General features: G+C 41.6%; 1 protein-coding gene across 1 annotated transcript in view; it reads left to right on the plus strand.

The window, feature by feature from the left end:
• Positions 1-2274: 2274 nt before the first annotated feature.
• LOC147428965 (protein TORNADO 2-like) overlaps positions 2275-14522 on the plus strand; it is a 53099-nt gene continuing 40851 nt past the window's right edge. Inside the window, exons 1-2 of the mRNA XM_086494961.1 lie at positions 2275-2575; positions 2662-2986. Of these exons, the coding sequence (XP_086351087.1) occupies positions 2358-2575; positions 2662-2986 (543 nt within the window). The 5' untranslated portion in view covers positions 2275-2357. The remainder of the gene's footprint in view (positions 2576-2661; positions 2987-14522) is intronic.

The following is a 14522-nucleotide window of genomic DNA, read 5'->3' on the forward strand; positions in this document are numbered from 1 at the left end:
AATACCTTTAGTGAACCTTGCCCAAATCTTCAAACCCATTGCATATTTTCAAACACAGTGGGTTATCACACGCATACATGAGATTGTCATAGAAAAAAATATTGAATGATTGAGACGTTCTTTAACACTAGTTTGGTCACCTAATAGAACATAAACGTGTCCTTTGAAGGTCGTGGGAAAAAATTATGTTCTTGCTTAGCATGTCATTTTGTTCTCATGCTTAGTTGAGATTCAAACTGAAAGACAACTCTGTATGGGAGAAATAAGCAATGGGTGGCAAGCCTCCAAAGTGGATGTAATGCCGCATTTCAATAACAATAGCCTACAATGCCAAGATGTATCCAATCTTAATGACTTTAGAAAAAAATTCATATCATTAAAGAGTTTTTCCTATTAGCTTCAATGGGTTGTTGATCATACTGTATGGTTTTAAAGGCACCCCAATTTTAATTTGAAAATACAATTAGTTAAAAAAATATCACATTTTCTTCAATCGACTGACCTATTATTGATGTTTCTATACCTATGCTCGAAATTACCTCTAAGAAGATGTTTTCATGATTTTATTTTTTCCTTGACTTGCATATATTTCTGTAGAAACTCTCAAAAGAGTTTTATTTTTTCCTTGACTTGCATATATTTCTGTAGAAACTCTCAAAAGAGTTGAAAGTTGCCAAACTAGGAAAATTTTTGAGACACTCATAAAGTAGTAAAACTACACGCATGAGAAAGCTGGTTTCCATAATATGTCATTTACATATCCTATCCTTTACATTCATTGGAAGAAAACGAAAATAGAAAAATTATATACGCATTAGGGGGTCTTTAAATAAGTTGCAAAATTATTACTCTTTCCCTATCAAATCACTTATCTATAGGAGAACACACTCCGTCTAAAAATGACTATGATTTTGGAAATCCCATCGTTGCATTTTTAGTGAAATGGGACATTCGGTGCCATACAACTCAAGGAAGAATGGTAATGTGATATGTATCCATAATTTGGACACTTAAATTTGCAACCAAGTCACATCCAACTTGATAAAATTCTCGAATATTCAAATTTTATTAATAAAAATAGGCATAGTCAAGTTCTTCTAAATACTACATAACTTGAAATATGGACATCAACTTTTCCTTTTGAGAATTCATGCATGTTGAAAATGAGAATAACTAACTACTAATACTCTAAAACTCACAAAGGTTACTCTAAAGACAATCATATTTAGAAATTATGGGAAAACTCAAAAAATAACAAATGCTTTTTCACACAATTCATGCTGAAAGATCAGATGCAACCACAAGGTAAATGGTGGAATCCATATGCTGAAACAAAATCTTAGGTCATAACACAACTTTGTGGATATAGAACATCTCAAAAAGCACTTCGCATCTCTTCTAATAGTAATAAAAAGTTGCTTGGTTAACAAGACATTAAAGTGGCATGTAACCAAATTAGTGTTATATTGATTAGAAAACTCTGGTTCAGATTGGGTCATGTTGTTTATTTCCTTCCTTTTTGGGTCAATGTATACTTTTTCTATTGTTGAGGCATGTAGAGGAAGAAAACCTCCCGATTGTGCCATGCTACTTCAAGACGAAAGTTTAAGACTAACCATCATATTACGTAGGCCTTGTGAAATTTCACTTGTTTCTTTTATTACTAATGCATGGGATCTTTTGACATTTATCACGAGTGAGCTAAGGCCAATTGTCTTACTATATACTAAAGGATGTTGAACACCCTAAAACTAGGGAGCTTTATATGTTTGACACATGGCAGGAGCTTTTCACTTCTAGAGCCTCACTAAACACAGTGCGCGCAACCAACTAGAGAGAGAGAGAGAGAGAGAGAGAGAGAGAGAGAGAGAGAGAGAGTGTTTCTGTGTTGTCAAAAAGATGTCTTCTGAGGCCCTTTGACGTCCATAGAACGGGTGTTGCACTCGTCTTTTTAAAGATCCCCTCTCTCTCTCTCTCTCTCTCTCTCTCTCTCGTATGGATTTAAGACAGGTTCGATTTATTGAAAGCTTGTTCAACTTCAGGGATTAGTTTTTACAGAATACGGTCATGGATTTCAAGCTCTCACTCACTCAAGAAAACACACTCACTCACTCTCAGTTTTGATTCCATCTAATCAACGATGTTTTTAAAATCGTGGGCACATACTTAGTCATTCAAGAAATCCACTTCGTTTTGAGATCGGGCAAAGGCACGTGGCGTGGAGGGATCAGCAACAAAACAAGAAACAATGGAAAAGAATGAGGAATAGCAAGAAGGCCCTTCTCACACTGCCGCCAAGACTTGGCACAGAGAGAGACAGAGAGAGAGAGAGAGAGAGAGAGAGAGAGAGAGAGAGGATGAGCATGACAAGAGGTCCTGGGAGTCAGAGGTGCATTTCTGTGCTGAATCTGATGACGGTGGTGCTCTCCATTCCCGTGCTAGGCACAGGCTTCTGGCTCGCGTCGAAGCACAACACCGAGTGCACACGCTTCTTGCAGACGCCCATACTCTGCATAGGATTCCTCATGCTTCTCCTTTCAATGGCAGGCTTTGTGGGTTCTTGTTTGGCCATCAGGTACATATCATATGTATAAATGCTATTCAAGCTCTCATTCTAATCGTCTCTGCCATCATGCCGTGCTGTATTGGACATATCTTCAGGTGGCTGCTATGGATATATCTGTTTGTCATGTTCCTGCTCATCTTGACCCTTCTTGGGTTCACAACCTTTGCGTTGGCGGTGACGAGTAACGAGTCGCACGGCACTCCAACGCCAAGCGGTGATGGCGTTGCCGGTGATGGTGCAGCGATGAGTATCCACGAGTACCAGCTGGGCTACTACTCGGGCTGGTTGACGCAGCGAGTGCAGAAAGAGGCGAACTGGGCCAAGATCAAGAGCTGCCTAGCAGACGCGGGCGTTTGTGCATCTTCTGCTGACCTCCAATTCTTACCCAACTTCTTGTACCGCCACCTCAACCCCCTCCAGGTATCCTCTCTCTCTCTCTCTTTGCGCAAACTCTTTTGTTTATATTACATTACTCTAGCGTATTTATCAAAAACTGCTGTATTTCTAGCTTTTCATATAAATGAAAGCATCCAAACTATTTGGAAACTAAAAGATGAAACATCGAAAGATGGTAATTTTCTTTCATAACAACAATAAATGTTTCATATCACAAGAAAGAAACTTTTCAAAAAATCTAGGTTGGGAGTTATGCGAGTGAGTGCTATTGCGGACAACAAGATGTTTTTACAGAATATTTTGGTGCATCCATTTGACAATCAATGGGGGCTCCTCTAAATTTTAATGACAATAACTTCTACATTAAACTTTAATGGCATGGCTTAGCCAATTGTCATGATTGAACAATGGCGGGTCTTAATGAAAACCTCATTGTCTAATGATTGTCGATTGAGTATATGAGGTCTGATTTAGTATATTAAAAAACCTATTGCCGTTAAGGCCTAGGGTCAGAGGGTTGAGAATCCTGGCGCTCTATCTGCAGGCAATTACTAGCCGTACTTTGAGCATGGGCTGTTAGATGTACAACAGGTCAACAATCAGAAAATCTAGACGTGCTCTATTGAGTCACATTGAATAGTTGTGTGCCAAGTCAGTAAAGAGAATGATGCAGCACCAGCCCGAAACGTGGGAGTGTAAAGTGTGGGTTTTGTCCTAAAGTCTGAGTGAAGGAGGGAAGAGGAGGATTTATCCCACATGTAATGGAGTCAAGTTGTAGAGCTACTTAAAGCTCACCTTCAATGAATAAACAACACAGTTCAAGTTTGCACTACATGCTTGTCTATGGTGAGTGTGTGCTAAGCTAAGTCAATACTCAAGATTGTGTTTATAAATCCAAGCTAATTTATCTTGGAACCTAATTCACTTGAGTGATAATTTTGCTTACACACACTCACACACTTGCACTATGTTTCTCTTTCATCCACCCTAGCTAACACGATCCCATTCCCATCAGAGATCTCTCCACATCTAACTGCTCATCCAATGCCAAAGAGCCACCTCAGCACAAGTAATATGTCTGGGATGAAATCTTACACAGTGCACAAGCGGATTGCAAGCTCCTACGCGTAGGCCCTGTACTCCATCGTTGCTAAACTTGCACTGCTTGCCACTGCTATCCCTCGGGGACAGTTAAGGAGTGAGCTCAGCGAAGCGAGCTTTGGAGCGAGTTTTTTTTTTTCATCCCACCACCACTACCTCCCATTGCCGCCCCTTAGCAACCATCACCACCCACCACCCTAGCCTACCACTGGCGGTTAGTGGTGCTAACTTACTACCACCATGTGCCGCCCCTACTCCTACCACCACCGCCAATTGCCGTCCCTCTCTCCAGTGGAATAGCCAAGGACCTCCTCTCTCTCTCTCTCTCTCTCTCTCTCTCTCTCTCTCTCCTTTGTGCATGTGTCTCTCTCTTACCCGCCACCCCTCTCTTGTTCTCGAAACTTACAGAAATATATACATTATTTTTTCAAGTTTGAGAAAAACTTACAGATTTTAAAAGAAAAGGGTACATTATATTCTTAACAAAATTCACAGATAAGGGGTTTTACAAACATGTCTTGAACGCACGTGATATGGTAGTTTTACAAACAGTGAACCCCCCGAGCTCTCTCTCTCTCTCTCTCTCTCTCTCTCTCTCTCTCTCTTTCTCTCTCTCTCTCCCCCCCCCCTTCCCCTCTCTCCCCCTTGCCTTCCCTCCCTTCCTGGAGTGAGCTCCATCCCTCTCTCCCCCATCTGTCTCTCTCTCTCTCTCTCTCTCTCTCTATGTGTGTGTGTGTGTATATATATATGTGTACTTTTCTATAACGTTAAAATTCTCCTCTCTTTCTCTCTGTCTCTCTAAATAAACCTAAAACATTAGCGATTTTGCTAGTGCCTTTGTTTTTTTTTTTAAATCAGATCCTCTCACTGCTCCCCTTCTCTCCCTCTCATGATCCCTCCAACCCATTCCTCTCTCTCTCTCTCTCTCTCTCTCTCTCTCTCTCTCTCTCTCTCTCTCTCTCTCTCACTCACACACACACACACACACACACAGCCATTTTTTTACTTAGTAGACAACAGTTCACTCTTTTGACCATAACTTGCTCATCCGAACTCCGATTTAGGTGATCTATAGCCTCAATCGAAGAGCACGAAGCCCTCTACGCATTGATATAAAGACATAATTTTTCTGTGTAATGGAAGGCTTTGCTGTAACAGCATATCAGAACTGAAAAACTGTCAAAACTTTTCATTTTTGTTGCCGACTTGAAAGCAATGTCAGACAAAACTCGCAAGGGTGGAAAATCCACACTTGCCATGGAGAACGATGCAAAATCTCCAAGGAATTTGGATGCTAATCCAACCACATCGTCTACAACAACGGAAGAAATGATCATGGCTTACTTGATCTCGTTACAAGAAACCGTCAACAAGTAAGGTGAAGAGTTGCGCGCACTTGCAATGGAGAATGACACTTTAAGAGTTCTTGTTGTGGAGAATGAGCACCTCAAGAAGGTTCTTGAAATGCAAACAACACACTTGATGAATCTTGAGAATGAAGTTCAAGAATGTAAACGCTCTCTTGTTGACATGAATGTATTGAAAAAGCGCTTGAGCAAAGTTGAGAGTGATCATGTATTGAAAGAGGAAACGATAGATACAATACGACATGATGTATGTGAGATGAGAAATGCATCCAAATCATGGGCTGATATATGTAAGGATAATGTGGTTTCTACATCTCCTATCATGCAAGCCGTTGTCCAAGCAAAGAATGTAGAGAATGTGGACACTCAAGAATTGCAAGAACGACAAAAACGCTCAAAGAACATCATCATTCATGGAATCAAAGAGGAAAGCATGGAAACACCGGCCCAATCTCTTGCAGTTGCTATTGAAGAGTTTTTTGCTACACACTTTGGCATGTCAGGAATCATGGCTTATGGTGCACATCGAGTTGGAAAACAAGGAGTCCCTCGCTCGGGAGAAAGACCTATTGTATGCACCATGGCTGATGAGGTAAAGAGAAAGATCATTCTTGACAATGGTTGGATCTACCTCAAAGGAACGGGTTGTAATGTATATGAGGATCACACTCTTATGCAACAAAATGTACGTCGCAAAGCATATGAGGAAAGAAGAAAGAAGGTTAAGGTATCATCTCAAGAAGAAAAGCCACTTGAGGAGTATGCAAGTCCACCCAACAAATAGGGACACATGATCTATGAGACCAACTCACGCTTGCGAATAAGCTTTTGCATTCTTTGATGTGGGCCAAAAATGCAAAGCAACGAAGAGGCCAAGGAGGCATAGTATGTATGACCAAAAAGGGTTTGAACTATGTTTCCATTGTCAAAGAAGATAAGTATAAACGCTACTTATGGCTGAAAATCAACCCACCAAATGGTCAAGTCATGTTTGTGGCTGGTTGCTACATTCCTCACTATGAATCCAACTTTTATGCTCGCTTGAATATGGATAGAGATCAGCCCTTTGTTGAACTAGAGGAAGACATTGCTCATTACAAGGATCAAGGTGAAGTCATTGTTTTTGGAGACATGAATGCTCGCACAAATATGTTACAACACGACACACAACAAGTCGACATGCCGTATGTCTCAAGAAGAATGGATGACTCATACATGTATAATCGAAGTTCTAATGATGCAAAAGAAGTGGATCACTATGGAAAGTCACTTCTACATATGTGCAATAGTACCGGAATTCTCATTGCCAATGGTGTATCTCTATGGCAAGGCACCAATGACTTTACATGTAGAAAGCACAATGGTGATAACGTGATTGACTATATGTTGTTCTCGGAAGCCACTCTAGAATGCATACAAAGCTTTACACTTGGTGAATGGAATTCAGAATCGGATCATAGGATGTTATGTATTGACCTCAAGTGTGGTAAATGGCCCGAGCATGTAGCCTCCAATCATGATGTGAATCATTTGTACCTACGTCTAGTCTTCAAACGAGCACTTATATATGCTGATATGGTGGACCAAATGTTAAGCATGATAGAGCATCGAGAGAGCCCAACATTAGAATGCAAGTGGAAAGTTTTCAAAAAAGTAATTTTCTCTTTTGCGAAGGAATGCTTTTCGGTGAAACACATGTCTTGCAAAAGGTCTAAGAAGGGAAGCACCAAGAAGAAATGGTTTGACATGGAATGTAGTCAAGCCCGAAAACACTTGCTAAGATTGGATGCAATCAAAGACAAGGAAGTTTACTTGAAATGTTCACACACATACAAAGCACTTGTTCAAAAGAAGAGGAGAAGGTGGGAAATCAAGAAACAACTTCTTTTAGTGCAAGAGAAAGCACATGCATATGGAAAGTTTTGGCAAAATCTAAAAGGCAAGCACGTTGAGAGCTTTGATGACTTGACTCTTGAGGATATGTATATTCATTGCAAGAACCTCTATGAGAAACCCAATGTTGATAAGATGGAGTGTTGTAGCTCCCTTCCATTTATGTCTCCCTTCTTTACCATTGAAGATGTATGCCGCGTGATTGAGAAACTTGCTACTCGCAAGGTAGGTGACCTTCAAGGTGTCAAGGCTGAAATAATTAAATGGACAAGCAAGAAAACACGATATTGGATATGCGATATGTTTAACCTTGCACTTCAGTATGGCATGCCTCATGATTGGAGTGCAAATTGGATCAAACCTTTGCACAAAGGAGGAGATGTAAACAATGTGAACAACTATCGCACTATAATGGTTGGTTCTTTGATGGCAAAGTTATTTGGATGTATCATGGAGATGAAGATAAGTGAATGGGCTGAAAAGAATGACAAATGTGCGCTTGGCCAAGTAGGTTTTCGAAAGCATCATAGCACTATTGATCACCTTGTCACTCTTCGAGTTCTTATGGAAGCGTCTCGATTGAAAGGAAAAAAGTTGTATTGTTGCTTTGTGGATTTCAAGAAAGCTTTTGACATGGTACCGCGAGGAAATATTTGGAGATGTATGCAAAGCCTTCAAGTTCCGAGAGAATTTATGCATGCAGTCTTTCACATCTACCAAAAAGTGATATGTCGATTACGTATGGGAGATGAAATTTCAGAATTTTTTGCAAGCACCATTGGTGTCAAACAAGGATGCCCACTTTCCCCAACCCTCTTTGGGCTACTCATTGATGAATTGGAATGCATGGTTCTTGATTTTATGCAGCAAGAAGGCATGGGAGAGGTTAAGATCGGAAATGCGGTGATCATGCTTTTGCTTTATGCCGATGATGTAGTGCTCTTGGAACATACCTTAGAAGATGCACAAAACCTTATGAGTGTCTTGGAGCGCTTTTGTCTACATAGCGGGCAGATCGTGAATGGATCCAAAACCAAGGTTATGCTTGTAAAGACCATCAATGATGAAAATCCATGCATTGTATACAACAATGAGCAACTTGAAGTGGTAGATCACTTCAAGTACCTTGGCCTTGAGGTTCCATCCAATCATAAATGGAAGGATTGTGCAATGCGTCGCTTGCAAGCCGGAAAGAGGACTTATTATGCTTTTGAGAACATGTGCAATGTTGGAGAGATCAAGTGTTGGGGACACCTCTTTGACACATTGGTGACACCGGTGCTTCTTTATGGAGTAGAGGTGTGGGGTGGAAGCATCGGGAATACTACTTGGAAAGAGTTTGAGAATGTCCAAAAGCGTTTTCTCACCAACTTTCTCCAAGTCAAGACACAAACACCCTACATGCTCTTACTTCTTGAGTCCGGATCGCTTCCCATTGAGGTTTTGGACATGCAAAGGGTTGTGGAGTACATGCGTAAGACACAACGTAGCCCTTTGCATTGACTTCCTAGAATCGCATATGAAGCAAGTCAAAAGGTTCAAAAGACATGCAAGAGCAAAATACTAAGTTCGGGGTGGATGCTTGACATCAAGAAATGGTTTGGAAGATGGGATGTATGTCACTTGGTCAAGGATGCGTGGATCGACTCCCAAGTTAATGAGGCCTTCTTACAACGCCAATGTATCACCGCTTGGGAGAAATCCGGAGGTTCTTGCTTCAGCCATTACACCACACACGTTGCCCCAAACTACAAATCTCTCTTCTTCTCCGAACGAGGTAACCGAACCCATCCCTACATCCTTGAGCCCATCCCGTTGAGTGCAATCCGCACCATTGCCTCCATTCGTCTTAGCTCCCATTATCTACGCTGCGAGATAGGAAGTTGGGGCACTGGCGAGGAGTGTCATCGACTTTGCACCTTATGCCCTTGTTAAGTGCGAGAGAGTGAGTACCACACACTACTTGAGTGCTCAGCTTTGACCACATTAGGTCCTCTTTTCCTTGTATATTCAGCCATGAGCTCTCCCTACATACCTTCCTTTCCCAACCACGATGTGGACTCTTTATTGCGACACTCATTTCAGCCATTTTTGAGCATCGAGAGTCACTTATGACCTCCACTCACACCACGTGACATGTTCATTTGGTCCCATAGGTCATATTTGACCTCCGAGGACGATAATAGAACTATCTATCTATCTCTCTCTCTCTCTCTCTCTCTCTCTCTCTCTCTCTCTCTCTCTCTCTCTCTCTCTCTCTCTCTCTCTCTCTCTCCCTCCAGTCCACCTCTTTCCTCTCTCTGGCCCCCACCTCTTGCTCTACGTCCGCCCTCTTCCCTAGCTCCGATCCTCCCCACCGCCTCCCCTTCTCTCTCTCTCTCTCTCTCTCTCTCTCTCTCTCTCTCTCTCTCTCTCTCTCTCTCTCTCTCTCTCTATATATATATATATATATATATATATATATATATATATATATATATATATCCTCCTATCTTGCTCTCCCTATCCCTCTCTCTCTCTTCCCCTTGCCACCTCTCTTCCCACCCCCTATTTCTTTTCTCTCTCTTTACTCCCACCACACCACCCCCCCTTGAGTCCGTCCAACCCTAGAGAGAAATGAAACGAAAGAATGAAATGTTGTATTAAGGATTTTCATAAGGTAAAATTGACATATGAGACCAAACTGATACAGTCTTGGTGGATATAATACAATGCATGGGTACAAAGGAAAATGAGAGAGAAAGAGGTGTGAGGGGGGAGAGAGAGAGAGAGAGAGAGAGAGAGAGAGAGGGGGGGGGGGGGGGGGGGGGGGGGGGGGGAGGGAGGGGCCAGCGGGGGAGGGAGAGGTAGATAGATAGATTTTTTAATCGTATGACATATGGGACCAAAGTTACATGGGACATATGGAATATGACATATGGGACCAAAGTTACATGTGATGTAGTATTTGTGTCGGTGATGAGTGATTCTTGATGGTCCAAAATTGTGGTGATGAGAGTCGCAATGGAGACCCCACACTATGGCTGGGAGAGGAAAGTGTGTAGGTTTAGGTCATGACTGAAAATGTGAAGGAAGTAAGTTTACATGTGACCAAAAGCTGAGCACTCTAGAAGTGTGTGGTACTCAGACTCTCGAACTTGCAGTGAAAGGGAGAGAGAGAGAGAGAGAGCGGGGGGGGAGGGGGGGGGGGAGAGACTGTGAGAGGGGGGGAGTGGAGTGTAGTTTTTTTCTTTTTTTTAAAGGGAAAGAAAGGGAGAGAGAGGACATGGGGGAGAGAGGGATAGAGAGGAGAGAGAGAGAGAGAGAGAGAGAGAGAGAGAGAGAGAGAGAGAGAGAGAGAGAGAGAGAGAGGGGGGGGGGGTAAGGGGGTGGGAGGGGGAGACAATGAGAGAGAGAGAGAGAGAGAGAGAGAGAGAGGGGGGGGGGGGGGGGGTAAGGGGGTGGGAGGGGGAGACAACGAGAGAGAGGGGTGGCGGGCAAGAGAGAGAGACACACGCATAGAGAGAAGACAACACGAGAGAGAGAGAGAGAGAGAGAGAGAGAGAGAGAGAGAGAGAGAGAGAGAGAGAGAGGGATAAGGAGAGGGGTTATAGAGCAAGTAAGAAAAGAGAGAGGAAGAAGGGAGTAGGAGATAGGAGGACTTTAGGGAAGGGATGGTGGTTTCTACTGGAGGAGGTGGAGGAAGGGAAGGTGGTTAGAGGAGTAGATGGAGAGAGGAGGTGGAGGAGAGGAAAGATTTTGGAGGAGGAGGCTGAGGAGGAGGAGGAAGGGAAGAGGAGGAATCACATGGGTGGCAAGAGGAGGAAGGGGAGGTAGAGAGGGCGGCACTCCAAAAAAAAAAAACAAACAAACTCGCTCCAAAGCTCGCTCCGTTGAGGTCGCTCGAAGACCTAACTCCTATCTCTCCTCTCAACCCGACAAACGAGTGTTGGCCCTCCTCCCACAGACCCTTGATGGTGGAGAATGGTCCTTGAGTGATCATTCCCTGCAATACTACTCCCAACCATGGATCCCAACCTCCGCCAGTCACCATGCGGCCATTTCAATACTAATGGAATGGTTCTTGTGTCACTCAAGAACCATTCCATATACATTAAAGTATGGAATGAATGTAAAGTCAGTCACAAAATAGTAAACATTGTGATTAACAATTGGTGTCATTGATGTAACCACTACGATTGATAATTATTTCAAGGGACTCGATCGTTAGAGGTTTGTCAATCTTAATGTGAGCTCATGAGGAGCCAACAGGCTCTCAACTACCCTAAGGCGACTAAAAAGACTAAAATAGCAACCTAGAGACCAAAATCTTTAATGCAAAGGAGATGATTAAAAACATCTAAAATAAACAACAATCATCAAAATCTAAACGTTCAAGAAAACACCAAGGTAAAACACCTTGCACGAAAGTGAAGTGCACGAGACCAATCTCCTCAGGCCTTAGGACAAGAAGAAGAGTATTAAAAGCGAGGAGGCCAAGAACAACACATTACTCAAAACTATCAAGGCTAGGAAACGATGCTGTCAAGAAGTGCGTAGTGTGGCTAGGAATTAATTGTCAAATTCAAAAAGAAAAAAACTCCAGCCATGAGATCTCCACTTTTAAAAAGAACCAAGATTAACTCAAAACTCTTATTTGTGTGAAGATTAGGTATAGTCTTGCTCCCAATTGCACAGATACAGTGCTCCTTCGACCTGTTAAAAACCCGAATTGATGCTTTGATTCTTCTTCGTGACCATTTCATTGAAGCTTCAAAAATTCATTGGAGAAGCCCAAGTAATTTGAGGAGGGGAAACCCTACTTGGATGCCTCACAGCCTGAACACGTAGTGGAAGCAACACAAGACTGCACTAGCACTGTGGATTGGAATGGTTGTATCTCCTTGCTCATTCTTGGCTCTAAAACTTCCCTCTTAGCTTGTAAAATGATGGCACCATTGTTCATGCAACATTTTTGAGCTATTTTTGACCATTTTATGGTCATATTTAGCCCTTTTCAGCCAAAGAATTGCCCCTTTTTGTCCGTAAAATGTCATAACAAGTTGGGAAAAAACACTAAATTTGTGGAAAAATCCAATTGCTCTCAAATTTCATTTTGAACCTCATTATTCCACTTGGCAAGAATTTTGGAAACATCATTTACAACTACGCACAAAACATGCTATTTTAGCCAAGATCACCCGCATTGAACTTTCTAGGCAAAACGAGTGTTCCACTTCAAAACACTTGATATTTGTACATTCCTAAAGAAAACTATGCATGCTTTAATGTGGTAAAACATGAAACGGTGCCACGTCCCTGGTCTCGCCTTTCTGAGAAGATATGCACACACCTGCAACTATGTCATCCTTTTTTAAATATATATCACACTATGTACATTGTAGCATTTGGTCCCACGCATCAAAAACATGAAGAGTGAGGTAGATAATTTTTAGTTTCACATTTTACATGTGCCACATCATGACATGCAACCCCTCTAAACCTGCACATTCTCCAGTATGTGCCACACATATCTTTTTGCAGCAGGTTCAGTCTTCATTTACGTCAACATACATGTTGATTTCATCATCACCTCCAACAAAATCTAATGCATTGTCCTCTCTTTTTTCATCCTCATCCAGAGAATTTTCTTAAGAGCCTTTATTTTGAATTTCTTGTGAATCCAAGGGATCTATATCACCTCTTCTTTTCAACAACTTGATTATTTTCCCTACGATGGAAATCTTTATTTTTGTCCCATCCAACTCATGCAAGGTATAAGTTGTAGTCTCATGTACATGCTGAACCACATAGAGAACAAACCATCTCTTTGAAAGCTTTCTTATTGTTGAATGTTGGTTGTCAAGACTATTGTCCTACACTAACACCCAATCACCTTCCTCAATACCTCAAGGTCTGAACCTATGCCTCTTATCAAATCGGTCCTTATTCTTTAACCTAGTCTCTTTCAATCATACTACTGGAATCTCAATATCTTGAGGCCTTCTTTCTAATTGTTGTATGTGCAAAGCAAGAAGTTATTCCCTACTCATTCCACCATGCCAAGGCAATACATTCCATGTGGTAATTACATCCTCAATTGGCATTATAGGTTTTTGACCGTACATGAACTTAAAAGGGATATAATTGGCAGTTGATCTATGAGTTGTACGATCATCCCATAAAGCATAAGGCAATAACCTAGATCACTCTCCCATTTTACCTTTTCACGCCTTAGCCAAAGCTTTAATGATAGGAGGATGTATACGCTATGATTTACCATTTCCCTCATGTTTATATATAGTAGTGAGAGCAAGTTTAATGCCCAACCTAGAGAAAAAATCCTTGGATTTGTCTGCATCCAACTCACCCATGCCTACTGTGATTTTCACAACACATCGGTAATGGGTAATTACATCATCCAAGAGGAACTTACATATCCCTTCTTTGCTATTTTTTCTTGGAGCACGATCTTCAACTTCATTAGTTAAATTTTCCCATGCAAGCACTATGTAGCTCATTTTCCATAAGTCCAATGGCATTGTAACCAGAATTACTAACCACTTATAATGCATGTCCAATGGGTAAGCATGGTGCAACCCATCACAATGACGTACATTTGAATACATTTGACAGGTTTTAGAAGACTTGTAACATTTAATGGCCTAAATACTTGTGTGTAGTGGAAATTAGCATGAACATAGTGGGAATTTCATTAGAATAGATTCCTAATGAGAATTACAAGAGTGCTTGGGTGGAGAGAGCAACAAAAAGAATAACACCTAGTTAGATAGCATGAACAATACTTTCAAAAGAGAGAAAAATTAAGCTATTGACAACAGTTGAGGACATGATTTGCATGGAGCCGGTCCCCCCTCCAAAAGGCTTTGTATTATGGTTTCTCCCATCAAGAGAGACATTGTACAATACAATTCTTTGTGTTCCTTCAAGACTAGCTAGTGCAATGAAGATGAAATCTTCATGCACTAAGCAAAACACTTAGCAAACACAACATCAATTATCCCCGGTCTCAGACCCAAGACCTCACACACCTTTGAAGATGGTGAGAGCTAGAAGGGTATGAGAGTAGATTGAGAGGAAGAAGGAGTATCTTACAAGAAAGATGTACATCTCCTCACATAATCACTCATATTAGCATAGCTTAGCTTAGTAATTAGCTTGGTAGAGGAGATGAGCATGCATTGAGTCTTGGATCTTGG

The sequence above is a fragment of the Adiantum capillus-veneris genome, chromosome 22 (assembly GCF_014529385.1).
Source record: "Adiantum capillus-veneris isolate H3 chromosome 22, ASM1452938v2, whole genome shotgun sequence".
NCBI lineage: Eukaryota > Viridiplantae > Streptophyta > Polypodiopsida > Polypodiales > Pteridaceae > Adiantum > Adiantum capillus-veneris.